Source organism: Parus major, chromosome 21 (assembly GCF_001522545.3).
Source record: "Parus major isolate Abel chromosome 21, Parus_major1.1, whole genome shotgun sequence".
NCBI lineage: Eukaryota > Metazoa > Chordata > Aves > Passeriformes > Paridae > Parus > Parus major.
The window spans coordinates 1,048,454-1,050,331 of record NC_031789.1 but is presented as its reverse complement, the minus strand read 5'-3'; the positions used below and the strand labels follow the sequence as shown (position 1 = coordinate 1,050,331).

The 1,878-nt window shown below is 53.4% G+C and overlaps 1 protein-coding gene across 1 annotated transcript in view; it reads left to right on the top strand.

Moving 5' to 3' along the window:
- Positions 1–1,878, top strand: part of ALDH4A1 (aldehyde dehydrogenase 4 family member A1) — a 23,847-nt gene that overhangs the window by 12,078 nt on the left and 9,891 nt on the right. Inside the window, exons 10-11 of the mRNA XM_033519358.1 lie at positions 1,059–1,327; positions 1,646–1,763. Coding sequence (XP_033375249.1) covers positions 1,059–1,327; positions 1,646–1,763 — 387 coding nt within the window. The remainder of the gene's footprint in view (positions 1–1,058; positions 1,328–1,645; positions 1,764–1,878) is intronic.

Genomic DNA, 1,878 nt, shown 5'->3' with positions numbered 1-1,878 from the left:
TTTCCCTGTGTTTTAGAGTGCGGAGGGAAGAATTTCTACATCTTCCATCCCCTCCTTTTCCATCCCTTTTCCCTTTTTCCCGTGTTTCAGAGTGCAAAGGGAAGAACTTCTACATGGTGCACTCTTCCCTCTCCTCCTTTTCCCTTTTTCCCATTCTTTAAAGTGTGGAGAGAAGAATTTCCACCTGGTGCACTCTTCCCTCTCCTCCTTTTCCCTTTTTCCCTGTGTTCAGAGTGTAAAGGGAAGAATTTCTACATGGTGCACTCTTCCATCCCCTCCTTTTCCCTTTTTTTCCTGTGTTTTAGAGTGTGGAGGGAAAAACTTCCATGTGCCACACTCTTCCCTCCCCTCCTTTTCCCTTTTTCCTGTGTTTCAGAGTGCAAAGGGAAGAATTTCCACGTGCTGCACTCTTCCATCTCCTCCTTTTCCATCTCTTTTCCCTTTTTCCCGTGTTTCAGAGTGCGGAGGGAAGAACTTCTACATGGTGCACTCTTCCCTCTCCTCCTTTTCCCTTTTTCCCATTCTTTAGAGTGCGGAGGGAAGAATTTCCACGTGCTGCACTCTTCCCTCTCCTCCTTTTCCATCCCTTTTCCCTTTTTCCCCTGTTTTAGAGTGCGGAGGGAAGAATTTCCACGTGCTGCACTCTTCCATCCTCTCCTTTTCCCTTTTCCCGTGTTTCAGAGTGCAGAGGGAAGAATTTCCATGTGCTGCATTCCTCCATCCCCTCCTTTTCCATCTCTTTTCCTTTTTCCCATGTTTCAGAGTGCGGAGAGAAGAATTTCCACCTGGTGCACTCTTCCATCCCCTCTTTTTCCCTTTTTCACATTCTTTAGAGTGTGGAGAGAAGAATTTCCACATGCTGCACTTTTCCATCCCTTTTCCCTTTTCCCTGTGTTCAGAGTGCAGAGGGAAGAATTTCCACGTGGTGCACTCTTCCATCCCCTTTTCCCTTTTCCCGGTGTTTCAGAGTGTGGAGGGAAGAACTTCCACGTGCTGCACTCTTCCATCTCCTCCTTTTCCATCTCCTTTTCCCTTTTCCCATGTTTCAGAGTGTAAAGGGAAGAACTTCTACATGGTGCACTCTTCCCTCTCCTCCTTTTCCATCCCTTTTCCCTTTTCCCGTGTTTCAGAGTGTGGAGGGAAGAATTTCCACGTTGTGCACATCTCTGCGGACCTGAGCAGCGCCGTGAACGGGACCCTGCGCTCTGCCTTCGAGTTCGGCGGCCAGAAATGCTCCGCCTGCTCCCGGCTCTACGCTCCGGCCTCGCTGTGGCCCCACATCAAAGAGAAGCTGCTGGAGGAGCACGGGAAGATCAAAGTGGGAGATGTGAGCGGAGCTGCCGGGCTGCTGAAGGGCTTTGCGGCTCAGCGGGAGGCTGATGGGATTAGGGGCTGCGGGAACCGGCTGCTAATTCCCATTGAACCGAGCTTTTCATCCCCGCCTGCTCTGCTGCTTCTCCCCCCTCCTCCTCCTCCTCCTCCTCCTGGCCGTGATTAGAAATTAACTTGTAGCCGGGAGTCTGCGGGGAGGGCTCTGCCGGGAGAAGGGCGGCTCCTGGGAGGCTGGGGATGAGTTTTTGGGGGAATGGTGGCAGCTCTGGGGTGCGGGCTGTGCTCTCATCGCCTCCCTGCTGCCTCCCCGCAGCCCACCCAGGATTTTGGGACCTTCTTCTCGGCGGTGATCGATGCCAAGGTGAGCTCAGAGCGGGCCCCGGGCTCCCCCAGCTGTGGGCTTGGGGCAGCTGGGGCCGGGTGTCAGCTGAGCTCCTGAAAAGTGGGGAATTTCCCCCAGAAATCGTCCTGGATGTGAGGCTTTTGTGTGTGTTCCCTTCTCCCTGCCAGGAGGGCACCGAGAGAGGAGTGACCCAAACCCCTTTT